General features: G+C 55.0%; 10 protein-coding genes across 10 annotated transcripts; 3 read left to right on the top strand and 7 right to left on the bottom strand.

Annotated features, from left to right (window-relative positions):
* Positions 1-1,557: 1,557 nt before the first annotated feature.
* On the bottom strand, positions 1,558-2,782 carry BDW47DRAFT_103529 (nicotinate-nucleotide diphosphorylase (carboxylating)). Its single transcript, XM_024812093.1, has 3 exons — positions 2,575-2,782; positions 2,453-2,508; positions 1,558-2,341 (listed from the first exon to the last, which is right to left on the bottom strand). The coding sequence occupies exons 1-3, from the start codon at positions 2,728-2,730 to the stop codon at positions 1,582-1,584; spliced, it is 972 nt and encodes a 323-aa protein (XP_024673376.1). The 5' UTR covers positions 2,731-2,782; the 3' UTR covers positions 1,558-1,581.
* Positions 2,783-3,105: 323 nt separating this feature from the next.
* BDW47DRAFT_116697 (aldose epimerase family protein) lies at positions 3,106-4,113 on the bottom strand (the record flags this gene model as incomplete). Its single annotated transcript, XM_024814974.1, has 1 exon — positions 3,106-4,113. One exon carries the CDS (start codon positions 4,111-4,113, stop codon positions 3,106-3,108), a length of 1,008 nt encoding a protein of 335 aa, XP_024673375.1.
* A 600-nt stretch (positions 4,114-4,713) lies between these two features.
* On the bottom strand, positions 4,714-5,074 carry BDW47DRAFT_15338 (uncharacterized protein). Its single transcript, XM_024818330.1, has one exon. The coding sequence runs from the start codon at positions 4,979-4,981 to the stop codon at positions 4,796-4,798; it is 186 nt and encodes a 61-aa protein (XP_024673374.1). The 5' UTR covers positions 4,982-5,074; the 3' UTR covers positions 4,714-4,795.
* On the bottom strand, positions 4,718-6,794 carry BDW47DRAFT_103526 (Zn(II)2Cys6 transcription factor domain-containing protein). The gene is made up of 3 exons (XM_024812092.1): positions 6,042-6,794; positions 5,891-5,988; positions 4,718-5,838 (listed from the first exon to the last, which is right to left on the bottom strand). The coding sequence occupies exons 1-3, from the start codon at positions 6,156-6,158 to the stop codon at positions 5,052-5,054; spliced, it is 1,002 nt and encodes a 333-aa protein (XP_024673373.1). The 5' UTR covers positions 6,159-6,794; the 3' UTR covers positions 4,718-5,051.
* Positions 6,795-8,117: 1,323 nt separating this feature from the next.
* On the bottom strand, positions 8,118-9,681 carry BDW47DRAFT_15271 (putative RAS small monomeric GTPase). The gene is made up of 5 exons (XM_024818327.1): positions 9,504-9,681; positions 9,396-9,444; positions 9,312-9,328; positions 8,824-9,258; positions 8,118-8,763 (listed from the first exon to the last, which is right to left on the bottom strand). Exons 1-5 carry the CDS (start codon positions 9,556-9,558, stop codon positions 8,507-8,509), a joined length of 813 nt encoding a protein of 270 aa, XP_024673372.1. The 5' UTR covers positions 9,559-9,681; the 3' UTR covers positions 8,118-8,506.
* Positions 9,435-10,248, bottom strand: BDW47DRAFT_15283 (uncharacterized protein). Its single transcript, XM_024818329.1, has one exon. The coding sequence runs from the start codon at positions 10,060-10,062 to the stop codon at positions 9,583-9,585; it is 480 nt and encodes a 159-aa protein (XP_024673371.1). The 5' UTR covers positions 10,063-10,248; the 3' UTR covers positions 9,435-9,582.
* On the top strand, positions 10,249-11,174 carry BDW47DRAFT_15282 (uncharacterized protein). Its single transcript, XM_024818328.1, has one exon. It carries the CDS (start codon positions 10,435-10,437, stop codon positions 10,993-10,995), a length of 561 nt encoding a protein of 186 aa, XP_024673370.1. The 5' UTR covers positions 10,249-10,434; the 3' UTR covers positions 10,996-11,174.
* Positions 10,966-13,190, top strand: lreA (GATA transcription factor LreA). Its single transcript, XM_024812091.1, has 2 exons — positions 10,966-11,655; positions 11,718-13,190. The coding sequence occupies exons 1-2, from the start codon at positions 11,427-11,429 to the stop codon at positions 12,995-12,997; spliced, it is 1,509 nt and encodes a 502-aa protein (XP_024673369.1). The 5' UTR covers positions 10,966-11,426; the 3' UTR covers positions 12,998-13,190.
* A 141-nt stretch (positions 13,191-13,331) lies between these two features.
* Positions 13,332-14,480, bottom strand: BDW47DRAFT_103517 (uncharacterized protein). The gene has a single exon (XM_024812090.1). The coding sequence runs from the start codon at positions 13,994-13,996 to the stop codon at positions 13,430-13,432; it is 567 nt and encodes a 188-aa protein (XP_024673368.1). The 5' UTR covers positions 13,997-14,480; the 3' UTR covers positions 13,332-13,429.
* Positions 14,002-14,480, top strand: BDW47DRAFT_103516 (uncharacterized protein). The gene has a single exon (XM_024812089.1). The coding sequence runs from the start codon at positions 14,211-14,213 to the stop codon at positions 14,427-14,429; it is 219 nt and encodes a 72-aa protein (XP_024673367.1). The 5' UTR covers positions 14,002-14,210; the 3' UTR covers positions 14,430-14,480.
* Positions 14,481-14,523: the final 43 nt, after the last annotated feature.

Genomic DNA, 14,523 nt, shown 5'->3' with positions numbered 1-14,523 from the left:
GACCGCAAGCGGTTCACTGGGCTGGAGCAGCAGTTCCGGGACCAGCTGAATGAAAGGAACACGATGCTTCTGGACCTGTGGAAGCGGCTCTCGGCCATGTGCGGGCCCGACTGGACGCACTCGAACAGTCTGATCAACGGCAACCTTCCTAGTCAGGAAGTCATTGGTAACATTCTCTTCTGGCCCGGCTTCCGGCGCAATCTGCTGCTGGCGGTCAAGATGGTGGAGAACGTCATCTCTGGATTCAAGAACCGCATCAAAGGCGTCGAGCGGGACCTGACGAAACAATACCAGACCGTGGAGCACTCATACAGCCTCCGGATCAAGAAGCTAGACCGCCTGGAGGAGTCGATGCTGAACATGCGCGCCCAGCACCACGCGTGGAACCAGTCCGGCATCTCCCCAGAGATCTCCAAGCTGCGGGGAGAGAACCGGTTACTGAAGGCGGAGCTCAACCTCGTGCAGTCGCACTCCCGGAGCCGGGGACCGGCCACCGCGGCCGCTGTAGCTGCCACGACGGGGTCACCGCGCACTGGCCTTGAATCGGGAGGCAGCGCCGAGCGAGTCCCTCTAGTACGGCATCAGTCCATGGCAGAGCGACCCACCGAGACAGACGGGCCGCGTCCAGACCGGGGTCTCGTCCGCAGTTCCACCTCAGGAATCCCACAACCATCGCACGTCTCATCCACAACAACCCTAGCAGAGGGCCCAGGATCCATGGTGCACGGCACACGCGCTCGCTCGGGCCCAGTCCCAGGCGAAACCGGGAACAACGAGAAATGGGTGCAGCGACTACACGAGCTGGAGAAACGGCTAAAAGCAGAGCGCGAAGCACGACTCCTCGACCGCAACGGCGCGCGGAAGCGACTCGAAGAGCGAGACGCCGAGAACCAGCGTCTCCGGGCACAGCTGGAGCGACAGCGTCTGCGCAAGGAGATATCCAACGAGGGGCCAGAGGACAAAATGGGGCGCATACAGGGACCTCCCAACACCACCTCTAATGTGGGACGTCATCGTGACGACGAGCCTAGCTCGAGCGAGGGGGAGGGGATCTATGTTGATATTGAGGTTTAAACACAACAATAGGGGCGTTTTGAAGAATAGCGGTGTCTCTTCTCTTGTATTCTCTTCTGTTATCTTCTCTTTTGGTTTTGTTTATTTCTCGGGATACTTAATGTTCTCTGGATGGATGGATGGGTCTGGCGTGAGGATTGATTGATTGATGGATGGATGGATACTTGTATCTATATATACCCTTGGGTTTCATGGCTTGCTTGCTTTGCCTATTGCCAACTCTTTTTGGGCTTCTTCTTCTCTTTTTTATTCTTCTAGGACTGTAGTGTCCATGAATGAGTTGTAATGGATACGTACATACCTATGTGATGTATGTTCATCTTCAGGTGAACCACTCTAGTACATACAGCAGGCCACAAGGTACTATGCATCTGGTTGATAGAAACGACACTCTACACTCATCATCACGTATACACACATACCTCTTAATCCCCTCATTCAATATAAACGTCATGCTCTCCCCCTTCAAAAAAAAAAAAAAAATAGAAGAAAAAGAAAAAAAAGAAATCACCTCAACGAAACCTTCAGCGAAAAATCCACAATCCCCGTCCCCTGGTGAATAGAACTCGTCGACAAGATATCCACATCCGGACAGGCATACGCCGCCGCATTATTCTCATTCAACCCCCCACTAACTTCAATCAGGAATGACCGCGAAAGACCAGACGACTGGCGCCACCTCTCCTTCAACAGGCGCGCAGCGTCGCGGACGCCCTCCGGGGTAAAGTTATCCAGCATGATGACGTCCGCGCCGGCGCCGATCGCAGCGTTCGCTTCGTCGATGCTCCGACACTCGACTTCGACCTTTGTGGAGAAGCCGCCGACGGATTTGGCGGCCTGGACTGCTTGGGGGATAGCTGCTGCGATAGCGGATTCGTCGCCGTCTTTAGAACCGGTGGTTGAGGCACCAGAGGAAGCATTGTTGGCACACGCCCAGACGTGATTATCCTTCAGCATCGTCATCGAGCTGAGATCATGGCGGTGGGGATCCGCCCCGCCAACGAGGATGCCGTATTTCTCGACGACGCGGAACCCGGGGGTTGTCTTGCGGGTTCCTGCTAGGGTGCCGGTCCAGCCGTGGGCGCGGAGCGCGGAGACCAGGGTGGAGGACTTGGTGGCTATGCCGGAGCAGCGGGCGAGGATGTTGAGGGCGACGCGCTCGCCGAGGAGGATTTTGCGGATGGGGCCGCGGACGGTGGCGCATGTTGTTGGGGATGAGGTTGAGGTTGGGGGGAGGGGGTGGCCTTCGGAGATGTGCCATTCGACTCTTTTTTTTTTATTTTTAATATTAGTTTCGTTGCTCTCTCTCTCTCTCTCTCTCTCTCTCTCTCTCCTCCGTGTGTATATCTCTTTTGAAAGATAAAAGGGAAGAACTTACGTGCAACCAAGCTGCGAGAATACCTCATCGAAAAAGGGAATCCCCGCTACGATGCCCTAGATACATCCTTTAGCCACGTCACATCCCTATGGATATATAGAGGAAAGAGTAGAAAAAAATACCTCCGACTTCCCCAATAACCGCGCCTCACTATCCGAGTCCCCCACGACGAACCCGCCATAGTCGAAACTGGGACAGTCCTCTTCGAGCCAGTTGGTGATGAGGCGTTTGTAGGTTGGGGGGAGGAGGTGGCGGAGGTCTCCGTGGGACGAAGCCATGATGTTTTTAACTATTTGAGGGGAAGAGGGGTAGAGGGGTAGAGGAATGAAGAATGAAGAGGAATGAAGAATGAAGAGGAATGAAGAATGAAGAGGAATGAAGGATGAGGAATGAGATCGAGATCGGGGATGCCCCACGCGGGGGTATCCGGGGAGACACGTGATATTGTCGCTATCGTTTATCGTGAAGGAGGGGCTAGTCCCCCTTGGATCTATGGCATTACGATCTTTAAGTAGAACTAGGTTGATTCTGATAGTATAGACTACGTTCGATTATTTTATCAAGTTCTTTCAAACTGACATATGTAGGTTTTGGTTCGATCATAGATGTCATAAGCTACTATCTAAGTAAGTCCTTTGATTATCTCGATGAGATCAGGCCCGCCACGCCTTGTACACGATGGTACTGCCATAAGTCTCCCCCTTCCGGAGCGTGACCATCCCCCGCCACTCCGGCTCGTTGATAGCGTTCACGAACCGACTGGGTTCAACGCAGAAGCCAGAGAATGCTCCCCGGGCCGGGTGGCCGTCCACGGCGGGGACATCGGTGCCGGCACCGGTGTAGAACTGGAAGGCGGGCTCGGTGCTGTGCACCTGCAGGTGGATGTGCGAGTCCGGATGCTCGAACTCAGCCAGGAGGCGCAAAGGCCGAGACCGCGTGTCCAGCGGGATGGCGCCCACGTCCTTGTCCATGATGAAGACGTCGTCGAAGGCGGGGTGGTCGGGCCCGATGGGGAAGGGGTCGGTGACGCTGCGGGGGAAGGGCTCGATGGTGCCGGTGGGGATGCCGGTCTTGTCGAGGGGCAGGTAGTCCGGGGTGACGAGGCGGGCGGTGGTGCCGGCGACGGTGGCGGCGCCGGAGAGGTTGAAGTAGCTGTGGTTCGTCAGGTTGACGACGGTCTCGGTGCAGCCGTCGTCGTTGCCGTCGTCGACGAGCTCGGCCTCGTACTCGATGGTGAGGACAGCGCGGGTGGCGCCCTCGACGGTCTCTTCGCTGCGGGTGTAGAAGACCTTGAGGTCGACGGTGCCGGGGAATCCGGCTTCGAGGTGCGGGGACCGATAGGTGTAGAGGAGGGCGTCGTGGCCGTGGCGGCGCACCCAGGTGGGGCCTTCGAAGTCGCGACGGCCCCAGCCGCGACTGCCGCCGTGGAGGGCGTTGGGGGCGTCGTTGGTTTCGAGCTCGTAGCTGCGACCGTTGAGGTTCTGGATGACGCCGTTCTTGATGCGGTTGGCGACGCGACCAATGGTGGCACCGAACCAGGGGGCGTTGTGGGGGGGATAGAGGTCCTTATTGGCGAAACCGAGGACGAGATTCTGTCCGTCGACGTGCAATTCCTGGATGATGGCACCGAGGTTGGTGAATTTGACAGCGTTGGGGTCCATGATGGATGGGAATCTGTAGTCTGTAGGAGAGAGGAGAGAGGAGAGAGGATTGAGGGGAGGTGGGGAGAAAGGTGGAGGGGGGAGGAAAGGAGCTTTAAGACCCCGCAATCCGGGAGGGTAAGTGGGTGGTTTAGGCTAATTGATCATCTGGATAGGACAGAGCACAGGCTGAATTGTCCGTGGAGGACGGAGAAATCGAGATGTGGAGGTGTTTCATCGTGGAGATTGACCGGGGGGGAATTGTCTGGATAGAGGCGGGGGAGGTCCGTGATGTGCCTGAGGCAGTCTGGCGTGACTGGTATCCAAGTGTCGAGGAGGGAGGAGAGCAGTCTAGAATCGGCATCATCGTAGCATAGACTCGAGCAAGTAAATCAGTAAATCAGACCACCTGAAGCGAAGTCAATCCCGAACAAACGCCGAAAACGACTCGGCATCTCGGCATCGGAGAGTTTTCCAGCCGGTTCAGGCAAAATCAATATTATCTGATAGAATAAGGAACAGTGGGTCGGACTGTGGATCTGAGGTTTTTCTTCCTGTTTCATTTCTCTTGAGTGAATTTTATGTTTTACAATAGATCGTGAATTGATTATTGATGGTCACTATACAAATTATAATCATGATGATTATCATTATAATGATTGATCTGTTAAGAGTCGAGCTAATGATGACGTCTTCCACCTGATTAGTCACAGTCACCCGTTGTATCAACCAACGTCACCCTGACATCGCAGTGAGGACATGAGGAGATGATAGTGTACCCTCCACAGAAGAAATTCCACGGTGTAATCAAAGAACCAAAGTAACCTGATATTAAAAATATTACCCAACGCCAGATGGTTGCAACGCCGTCATACTCCATTAATCCCATTGCCCCAATTACCTCCCCCCAATGGCCCGCATCGTTTGAATCTAGCAAGTAAAGAAAGATAGGGTAGTCCTTAGGAAGTCACTTCCCGCGGGTTGAGGTATTGATTGATGACCTCGTCGCTGCCATCCAGGTAGGTGCAAGGCATCCCCGCCGATCGACCGAATATCGGCGACGACATCGGATCATCAAACGTGAAATTCGCGTAATCCGCCGTCCCCATCATATCCATTTCGTCCAACGAACCCAGCCCGGGGGGCCATGTTTGTAAAGCGAGCGGGTTGACCACCCCCGGCATCGTCATCGGCCCACCAAACGGAGAGGGATTTAATGGGTGCTGCGGCTGCTGCTGCGGCGGCGGCGGCGGCGGCGGCTGCTGCTGTTGTTGTTGCGGTTGCTGTTGCCGGGGATTGCCCGAGGAGGGGGAAGAGATATTGTTGCTGCCGCTCGGAGGGTGGGGGGCTAAACGTGGTTCGGTCTTGATCCTCGGGGCCCGCGACGGGCTAAAGGTCGGGGGTGTCGGGGGCATATGAGGTCGTGCGAATGGGTCGTCAAAGCGCGGGGGGATCTCGGGGGACTGGGCACTGTCGGGGCTGCTGGCGGACGAGACCTGCCGTTGCATGCTGCCGTGCTGTTGGAGGCACTCGCGCTGCATGATCTCGGTGTTCTCTTCGAAGCGCTCCCCTTTGCCGCAGTCTAGGGCGCGGAGTCGGGTGAGGAGGTCGTGGGTGAGGGGATGTCCGTTGGGTTCACATCTCAGCGGTTCTCCCGGCCAGCCTTCCCCTCGACAGGCCCGGCGATAGAGTTCTTGGAGGCCGCGGACCAGCCATTGCTGTTGTTGTTCGAGCATTTCCACATAACTGTAGGGTCAGTATCTAGTATACATATATCCAGATATAGGGAGATGCTCACCCCTTGGGATACACCTTATCGTGTGCTTTCTTCCTCTCTCCAAAAACGCAAATGGCATTGTCGGCTCGACATCGACTGCAAGGGTTGGTGCCGTCACACTATGAAGTGTCAGTGGATGAGAGGGGTGATGTTGATACCCAAGGCGCCATACCTTGGATTTCTTCAATCGACAGCGATCACAGGCCTTGCAGACCCTTTTGCGGATATTGCCATCTGAATTGGAATGATCCGAGGTGGGCGAAGACTGGCGAGCCTTCAAGGGGGACATGGCGCGCGTAAGGGTGGGGAGAAGAAGAAGAAGGAGGAAGAGGAGGAGGACGGAAGGGAAAGATCCAGGGCGAGGTATAGTATAGGAGAATCAAGAGGAGTAGAAAAGGAAAGTGTAGATGGAGAACCAAGGAATGGAATGAGGTCAATCAAGCGCATCGATCAGTCACCACTTTGTTCCAGACCTGGTTCTTTTCTTTTTCTTTTTTTTTTTTTCTTTTCTTTTCTTTTTTCTTGGGGGAATACTTTTCTCTTTTTATTTTATTTTTTTATTTTTAAGATTGATTTCTTTTAGCCTTCGGATCTTCCAACTGGTCGTTCTTTCACGTTCTTGATGGTCCTGTGGTCGGTTTCCTTTTCGTTCCCAGTTGATTTGATTTCCGGATCTTTGATTTCTTGTTGAGGGACTGTCCTGGACTGCCCTGATTGTCTGGAAGTCTATAAAAACGAGGATGTCGATCAATCATACGTCAGTCGATCGATGATCAGGATATAGATGGTGGTTATGTAATCGAGGAGTAACCACTGGGGAGGTTGCAGTGGAATTGGTAGGAGGAACGGTAAATCTGAGCAGAGATCATGGAAGAGATGGAGATGGAGGAATGGCTGGTTATGTAGTTGATCTTTCTAATAGGATATTAAATTATTATATCATTATAATATCAGTAGAATTATTAGTATGGCCGTTAAATGACTCAGATTGATAATCATGAAGATTTCTTGCTCGGCGACGGTATTATTACGTTGTATACTGGATACACATCGGAAATGTATCCTGTCAGGAGTTTTATACATAACGTTCTACATACTTTAGAATCATACACATGATCTGCTCAACCTATGGATCAGTTCATCCTGTTCTCATAATCTATTCCTATCATCTCAATCGATATAGATATTGAGAGACCATGTCTGCATGTAGAGAGGAGGGAATGGAGTTACATGCTGAATACACGGAACTCGGCGCCAACCTCACCCCCGAGCATTTTCCATCCTTGTTACCTCGTACCTCCTCCGTACTCCTAGACTTATATTTCCCAATGTAGCAGTCCATATATCCGAGTAACTAGATCCGAGGGAGTACCTCCTTATCCAGCTGAGTATATCCAACTGAGTATATCCAACCGAGTATATCCAAACTGAGTATATCCAACTGAGTATATCCAACCGAGTATATTCAACAGTAGATCCAGGGACTTGACTCCTGACTCTGCTTCATCCACACGATAGATACAACTACATCATAGCCTAGTAATCGACAACGAAGTTTCAAGAATTACTCCAATGTAAAGATGAATAAGGATCGGTGGATAAGGCATCCGTATGCCTGCATAAAAAAAAAAAACAGAACGGAATCCGGCACTTGGGGACCTCCGTCTCGGCATGATTGTGCCGGATGGAAAAGAGAAAAGAGTCTTGGCGGACCGGAGGGTCTAGTCTTTTTTGGTCTTTTTTGGTCTTTTTAGTCCCTTTGGTTTCCTCCTGACTAACTTTTTGGTCTTCACTCCTACTAACTACAGTAGTCTAGTCAACTACCCAACTAAGGTAGTTCGATCCTCGAGAGAACTACTCTCCACTCGGCCTGTCAATGCCGATTCATCAGTGATCTGGAGTTTGATCCTTTACCCAAGGATGACAACTAACATAGCTAGGTTAGGTACCGAGGTACAAGTCAGTTCCTCACCTGATAGTATAGCTCAAGTCTGGTTCAGGTCAACTATACATAAAAACCATCCTATACTGGACTTCTGGCACCATATGATTAATGGGCACTTCATCCATGACCCATCGTTTCTCCGCGGATGCTCTCTCTCATGGTTCTGGTCATACCAGGCCATTAGTCAAATCTACTCACATGACAACCATACGCATCACCCAAATCTTCCCACAGTTTCCCCCTCTTCCCCTCTCTCAGACCAAGAGGGTTGAAAAAGCCCGCCAGCCTTTTGAGATCACCAACCAGGGCTCGATCGTCTCATGACGACGCGGACCCTGAATCCGACTGACTTGTCCACAAGCTTATCTGCGTGACGGCCGTTCCTGAAAGCTTGGACGGAACCACTAGCCACTAGATGGTTCGATATCCCGGTTTGATGATCGCTTTCCACGTCAGGATTGCTTCATCGCGTTGCTTCTGGACTTGCCCTATTCATGGATAGCTTCCCGGATCTCAGCTCGAGAACGGTGAACGCCGGAAAAGTACATCGGATCGCGTAAAAGCCAACCCCGTACAGCCCCGAAATACAGTCTACCTTTGGATGTCGGTCTCAAGAGTATACATATATACATATGTATCATAGCACGGTAGATTGGGTATATTATATAAAAGACAAGCATGGCCCTACCGGATCATCGACGCGACCCTCTCCAGCCCCTCCAGAACCTCCCTTTCGGCCCGTCCTTGCCCCCCCCGGCTTGTGTTCGTCCCCTCCACGCCCCACACAGACACACGGATATCGACCGACGCCCTCGGGGTTTGCTCGTTGCGGTCTCCGGCTGTGGTGAGGCGCTCAGGCTTGGCATACCCGATGCTTCTTCCTTTACGGGTGGTGGAGTCGTCTGCTGATAATGGACCCGACGGGCCTCCACAACCCGACGGACCAAGTCTGAAACAATACGCAGTTAGAGACAAGGTGAGACACCGCATCGCGGGATCGAAAACGTACGGGCAAAGGTTTCCTCGATATTCACCATCTCCCGCGCACTCGTCTCCATGAACCCGCACCCGTGTCGTCGCGCGTACTCCAGTCCGTCGCGCGCGCCCACCGCCCGCCCCTGCTTCAGGTCGCACTTGTTCCCCGCCACGATCTTGACCGGCGGCGGCATCCCCACATCGACTCCCTGCGCGCTGGGCCCCAGCTCGCGGAGGAGCCGTTCGTTGTCCTCCTCCCGCTGGTCGGCCTCCATGTCGATGAGCTCCATGAAATAGTCCAGTGCCCCCAGGCTGTCTGGGTTGGTGATATCGTAGACGAGGAGGAAGGCGTCCGATTTCAACGTCGATGTCGTCCATAACCCGCGGTATTCTTCTTGGCCGGCGGTGTCGGTGATGGATAGGAAGTACGGGAGGCCGTCGATCGTCCGGGTGACCGAGTACGAGTCCTCTACGGGAATCAATAATTAAACATCGGGGGTTCTCCAGGGGTCGGATCAATACCGATGGTCGGGTCATATCTGTTGCCCATCCATCATATTCGTCAGCGCTGATGATTAGTCGGGACTGGGGGGGAATACTCCGTACTCATGAATCCATTGGCTGCGCACCAAACGCAGGGTGATGGATGATTTTCCTGGACGGCAATCGATCAGAAGGCACTTCTAGGTAAGACTCAATAAAGAACAGTCCTACCGCATCCTCCATCTCCACAGATAGTAATGGAGATCTTGTCCGAACTGTTGGCCATGTCGTCGCGTGTTGAGGGGCCGTCTTAAGGGGCTCGAACGAACAAGGATGATAAGATGATCGGCGGAGATATTCGAGACGCGATTAGATCAGGAGGTGGCGTCGGGAAAAACGGATGGTGGAGATCATGGCTGCCGCATCCTTTTCTTTTTCTTCCCTTTGATTCCCTATCGTTTTTTATTCTTTGTGGTCGGAACAATTCTGTCAATTGTAGAGAGAAGAAAGGGGAGGAAACAAGCATGCGGAAATGGATCCACCAAACCCCCTGGGAGTGGAGAGAGGGATTGACATGACTCGTGTTCTCGAACCGCAGTGGTCCGGGGGTCTCTATCGGGATTCCGATCGGTTTGAGATCGCATTCTTTGGTTCTGGACTGGTGAGAGAAAGAGATTCGACCAGAGATGCAGAGTCCATATCGAAGGATCACGTGAACGCTGCCTATCTTCTCTTCTTCTTCATCTTCTACTCCCGACTCCACCTCCACTCCAACCATCCTATCCGACATCCTTCGACGACTCCACTCCAATCGTCTACTCTCCCATCAATCGATGCATCACAATCCCCTTGTTCCCCCACTTGACATATCCACATACGTTGGGAAATGTCCACCCGCCTAGTTTCATTGGCAGTGCCAACTTTTGTTACCCACCTTCACTTCCCACACTCGTGTCCACTGTCAACTGTTCACTGCGGCGCTGTGGCCTTCCATTTTCTCCCTCTCCTAACAAGCAATGTGGTCGAGGAACATCACCACTTGATGTCGGAGATTTAATTCTCGATAATTTCTGAACCCAACCCAGCCTAATCCCTGTGGAGAGAGTTTCTGCCTCCATGCCAGAATAAACCCATCGCGTGAGATCGATTGGCACAGCCTGAAATGGCCCATCACGGGATGGAAGGCTTCGAGGATGAATTCAACCCCGATTTTTATTCCACACCCATATCTGATCCGTCATCCAATGAGCATCATGTTCCCTTCGCCTCTCCCTATGTCGGCCCGGAGGACTATGCCTTCCAGTTCGCGAGGCCAGAAATGCTCACCACGTCTATGTACAACCCCCTGCAGTCGACAGGAACGTCAGCCTACGAGCCCGGGTTCGATGATCGCCTGTTGACCGCCACAATGGCGGGGCATGCCGCCTCCAGGCCCATGGCCTTGGACGCGAATCATGCCTTTGCGCCCGCCTACGAGCCCTGGCAGATGCAGCCGGGTTTGGCACCTCGGGATCTCGCCTGGGCGCCTCCAAATTGGGAGGACGTGTCCTACCCCATGCCACAAGGGTTGACTCCGGGTCCGGCCGTCTTCCCTCAGTATGCAGCCTCACGGGAGGCCACCCGCAGCGGCCCGTCGAGACCTCCGGTGCGCCGGGCTGCGGGCGCCGCCACGTCCCACCGACTGATTCGACCGAAGCGCTCGTCGCCAGTGAAGGGTGGGTGAATTCCATCCCAGGGATGCCCTGTATGCCACCTCTCGTAAAGTGGAGCCAGACTGACGCTGTCTGCCAAGGGTCCTTGCCGTCGCGTGCAAAACCGACCGCCAGCGAGGAGGCCACCCCCTATGCCAACATCTACTCCCATACTGGCTTTGACATCATGGGGGTCCTCGTAGGTGGTTCTCTTCCCTCCTCCACTCCAAACGCGCGCTAACCCGCTGACCAGGCCGAAGTTGTTTCACGGCCGGATCCCAAGGTCGACATTGGGGCGGTCGACTTGTCGTGCGCCTTCGTGCTCTGCGATATTCTGGCAGAGGATCACCCCATCGTGTACGTCTCGGAAGCCTTTGAGCGTCTGACCGGCTATACGGAAGCGGAGATCGTGGGCCAGAACTGCCGGTTCCTGCAGAGCCCCGGCGGCGTCGTCCGGCGAGGCATGGAGCGCAAATTCGTCGACCCGCACACGGCCTTCCAGCTGCGCACGACCATCGACGAGCGGACCGAGATCCAGGTATCGATCATCAACTACCGGAAAGGGGGCCAGCCCTTCATGAACCTGGTCACCATGATCCCGATCTGCTTGCACTCCGACGACTACCGGTTCTACGTCGGCTTCCAGGTTGATCTGGTCGAGAAGCCCGATGCGGTCACCCGACGGAATCCCAGTACGTGCTTTCCTCCTGGTGGCTACCTCCCCCCCACGGACCGATCTAACCGCGGGCTGCAGATGGCTCGTACATGATCAATTACCAGCGTAACCAGTTGCCTCCCTACGTGGTTCCGCCGGCGGTGCTGTATCAGGCGCACCCGGACTTGATGACGCAGTTTGGCCCCGAGCAGGTGTCGACGATCTTGCGTAGCCTGGACACCCACGGCCCGGACTACCGCGGCTACCTGGACCGGATCCTCGTCGAAAACGCGGACGACGTGATTCACGTCATGTCCTTCGAGAGCGAGCTCCTCTATCTCTCCCCCTCGTGCCGCCGGTGTCTGGCCTACGAACCGGTCGAGCTAGTCGGCAAGACCCTGTCGATGCTGTGTCACCCCAGTGACATCGGCCCGGTCAGTCGCGAGCTATGGGCCCAGACCACGACAGACCCCATCTGCGTCGCCTACCGGATCCGGAAGAAGGACAGCGGGTACGTGTGGTTCGAGAGCCGCGGAGCCTGGCATATCGGGCAGGGCCGACGGCAGTTCATGGTACTGGTGGGCCGCGTCCGACCGGTCTACCACCTGGAGCAGGTCGTGAAGCTCGGTGGGGGTGCCCTGGCAGAGACGGACATCTGGATCAAACTCTCCGCGTCGGGCATCATCCTCTTCGCCTCATCCAAGGTCCGGCCCGTGCTAGGTCGCGTGCCAGACGACCTGGTGGGAAAGAGTCTCTTGGATCTAGTCGACGCGCCGCAGGAGACGCGGCAGGCGCTGGACACGTGCTACCGTGGGCAGGAGGCGCGCCTGGGACACCGTATTCGTCACCAGAAAGGGCACCTTCTGGCAGCACGGACCACGCTCTTCCCGGGGGATGTCCCTGCTGGTGGGCGACCGTCGTTCCTGGTCGCCCAGATCCACTTCCCGACGACGGCGGCGGGAGATCCGAGCACCTCCACCACGACCCAGGGCGATGCACCCCTGGAAGTTTCTCGACACGATCCACAGCAATATCCGTCAGACAACCAGTCCATGTTCACGACCTGGGGGCAACCACCCCAACCACTCTTCCGCGAACTCCACCCAACCCGCGGCTCCCACTGGCAGTTCGAGCTCCGCGCCCTAGCCCAGCATAACCAGACCCTATCAGAGGAAGTCCACCGACTGCTCGCACGGCGAAAGAAGCGCAAGCGTCGACAGAGCACCGTCCCGGTGGAGAAGAGCTGCGTCACTTGCCGCACGCGCCGCACGCCCGAGTGGCGGCGCGGACCGAGCGGGAATCGCGATCTATGTAATAGTTGTGGATTGCGGTGGGCGAAGCAGGTGCGGATTGGGCAGGCTTCGGAGAGGGTTTCGTAATTCTGCGTGTAATTGACTTGCACTTGATGGATTAGGTTTATGGTAATTAGTGGATGAGGATGACGATGTTGGCATAATAGTAGTATTTAGTGTTTCTTTTTCAATTCTATGTAGATAGAACTAATCTGCCATGTCGAAACGCTCTGTCCAACGGCACCGCGAAGACAGAATGACGACATTCCTCTGGTCTTTCCTTTCTGGCTTTTATCTATGTACAGTCAAGCTCAACAAACAGGCCTATGGGGCGGAGCGCCGATCCAAAATTGATTGATTGATTCTATCGATCTGTCTGTCTTTCTGTCTTCATCTATCTACTATCTATACTATGTATTCAATTTATAATACCCACAACTGCAGTCCATTATAGTACAGCACATCAACCTCCACCCCCTTTTAATAAAAAAACGAGAAGAAAAAAAGAAAAAAAAAAATCTATTCCTGACGCAACCACTTCTGCAACCACCTCCGTTCAGCACGCTCCGCCTCCCAACCCGACAAATCCCCAGCAACATCCACACCACCGCGCTCGTCAACAGCGATAGACACCTCCGCGGCCTCAAGAGCAGCCACGCCGCCTCCCTCACGGATCAAGGCATCATCGCGCGCGATGTACTCCGCATGGCTGGACAGACGCGCGCGGTAGCGCAGGAGGGAAACGATCGGCTCAGGGAGCGTATGCGATCTCGCGAGGCCGAGGGCGGCACACGCGCGGAGGATCTCAGAGGCCGAAGCGGACGCGATCCAGGCGAGATTGGTGAATTCCGCTTGGAGGATGTGTAGCTCGGGGTCTGAGCCCGGGGGGAGGGTTGAGACGGAGCCGGTGGTGGCGGCGCGGTGGGCGCGCAAGGCGGCTGATTTGCGGACGGCGCGGAGACGGCGGGATTTCGCGATCTGGGTCGGGATACGACATGTGAAGGGGGTGACTGCGTTGCCGAGGGCGAGGACGACGAGCGGGGTCATTTCGCCGCAGATGATGAGCATTATGGAGAAGGGGATCATGCGGCGGACGTCGTAGGCGGCGCGGTGGACGAGTTGGAAGTTTGCGCGGCTGGGGGGGTATTTGGTGGATTTTGAGAGAGAGAGGGCGGAGGGAGAGGTGGGGAGGTAGGGGGGGAGGTTGAGGGATTGGCGGATGGGGATGGAGGCGCGGTAGTTGTGGTAGACGTTTTTGAGGCCTGTTTTGTAGAAGGACAGGTATGCGCGGCCGAGGGTGATGAGGCGTTTGGCTTTGTCGGCTGCTGGGGCGGAGGGATCGAGGGGGGAGGGGAGGGTGAGGTCTGCGGGGCGGGTTGAGGGAGGCGGGTTGACATCGTCTGGGAGGGGGTGGGATGCGATTGATGAGGTGGAGGGGACTGTTGAGGAGGTGGGCTGCGCGGAGGATGGAGGGCGAGCGTGGGATTTGGGAGAGGAGTGGGAGGAATATGGTCGGTAGAGGGGGGTACTAGCGATGAAGGAGATCGCCGGAGGGGCGCGGCGAGTGAGGGAAGAAGACAACATGGTTAATGGATGGTGGTGGAGAAGAGATG

The sequence above is a fragment of the Aspergillus candidus genome (genome assembly GCF_002847045.1).
Source record: "Aspergillus candidus strain CBS 102.13 unplaced genomic scaffold BDW47scaffold_14, whole genome shotgun sequence".
Classification (NCBI taxonomy): domain Eukaryota; kingdom Fungi; phylum Ascomycota; class Eurotiomycetes; order Eurotiales; family Aspergillaceae; genus Aspergillus; species Aspergillus candidus.
This window is presented reverse-complemented; position numbering and strand designations above follow the sequence as displayed.